The sequence below is a fragment of the Cyprinodon variegatus genome, unplaced genomic scaffold (genome assembly GCF_000732505.1).
Source record: "Cyprinodon variegatus isolate N-32 unplaced genomic scaffold, C_variegatus-1.0 Scaffold1738, whole genome shotgun sequence".
Taxonomy (NCBI): Eukaryota; Metazoa; Chordata; class Actinopteri; order Cyprinodontiformes; family Cyprinodontidae; genus Cyprinodon; species Cyprinodon variegatus.
This window is the reverse complement of record NW_015152191.1, coordinates 47,529-49,017: the sequence shown is the minus strand read 5'-3', so window position 1 is coordinate 49,017 and position 1,489 is coordinate 47,529. Positions and strand designations below refer to the sequence as shown.

Here is a 1,489-nt window from a genome sequence, read left to right as displayed (position 1 = left end):
CAGTCTCTATATTGTATGAGTGTGTCTCTGATTTTCTCTGTGATAGAAAGGTGACCTCTATCACAATAACCACTGGAGATGAACACTAGTTCTGGAGCTATTCATTGGCCGTCTGGATGCTCAATAATGCAGATGTTTGAATCTATAAAACAAATCCCCAAAGTAACAAAGTCTAACAGATGAAAATATGATATTTAGTCTACAATGGTGATTCCCAATTCTGGCATAAAGTAGATCAGAGATCTTTAATTCAAGTCCTTGATGTCTGGTGTCCTGCTCCCTTTAAATGTGTCTCTTCTTCAACACACCTGAATTAAATGGATGAATTACCTCCTCAGGATGCAGAGAAGGGCCTGGTCCCAATGTCCACACTCCACCCTACACCCCTCTGTGAACTATGTAGTTGGTCAGACTGGGAATGACTTTCACACTGTTTTCATTTAAGCTCCAACATTTTCAAATGCAGACAGCTTTAGAAAAACAGATATTTTCAGGTTTGAACATAGAGAACAGTTATAAATTCACATACATAATACCTGGTCCAAGTAATCTGTGACACATGATGCTAGAATACTTCACTGAAGTTATTTAGTTCATACTCTTAGTCTATATGTTGAGATTTTGGTAGAAATGGTTATCTCAGTGCTAGATGTGACAGCTTACTGCTTTATATCTGTCTTTCTAATTGCTTATTTTTATATATTAGCTACAAAACATCTTCTTGCTTTTGGGATTTAGATATTTAATATTGTATTATTAGAAAGAAACAAATCAAATAACATTTTTATTATTTTTATATAATATTTTCATGGTTGAGATTAAATTGTTATCCATAGCAATTAATTGTATTGTAGTTTCTGTTTAATATACATCTATATCAGTATTCTGACTGAATATTATTTATTCCAGTCTCTAGGCCCACTGTGACCCTTCAACCCAATTGGCCTCAGATATTCAGAGGAGAGAAAGTCACTCTGAGATGTGAGATCCATGGAGGTGGAGGAGCTCAGTGGACGTATGAATGGAGACCAACCAACAGAAACTCTCCAACATCCAGTGAATACAGGATCAACACAGCTACTGAGTCTGGTGATACATACCGGTGTAAGGCTAGAGGAGACTACCAGATAACAGCCTGGAGTGATGCCTTCAGACTGACAGTTAGAGGTGAGTCAGACTGAAAATGTTTAGTTTGTCTTGTTTTCATATACATCAACCTAATTAAAATATTAGGCAACTTTGTTTGATGAGCAGAGATGGCAAAAGTACTCACTTTCCGTACTTGAGTAAAAGTACAGATACTTGTGTTAAAAAATACTCTGGTAAAAGAGAAAGTACTGATTAAACTTCTTTACTCAATTAAAAGTAACAAAGTACAGGCTTGTAAATTTACTTAAAGTATAAAAGTAAAAGTAGAAACCACTTTTTTCATGCTGTTGCCTACATTTTAAATGGATGTCTGCTAATAGGACTAGATCTCCATTGTGTT

The 1,489-nt window shown here is 35.5% G+C and overlaps 1 protein-coding gene across 1 annotated transcript in view; it reads left to right on the top strand.

Moving 5' to 3' along the window:
* Positions 1 to 909: 909 nt before the first annotated feature.
* LOC107104434 (putative high affinity immunoglobulin gamma Fc receptor IC) overlaps positions 910 to 1,489 on the top strand; it is a gene marked incomplete at both ends in the record, with an annotated part of 2,735 nt that continues 2,155 nt past the window's right edge. The window contains one exon of the mRNA XM_015404431.1: positions 910 to 1,167. Within this exon, the coding sequence (XP_015259917.1) occupies positions 910 to 1,167 (258 nt within the window). The remainder of the gene's footprint in view (positions 1,168 to 1,489) is intronic.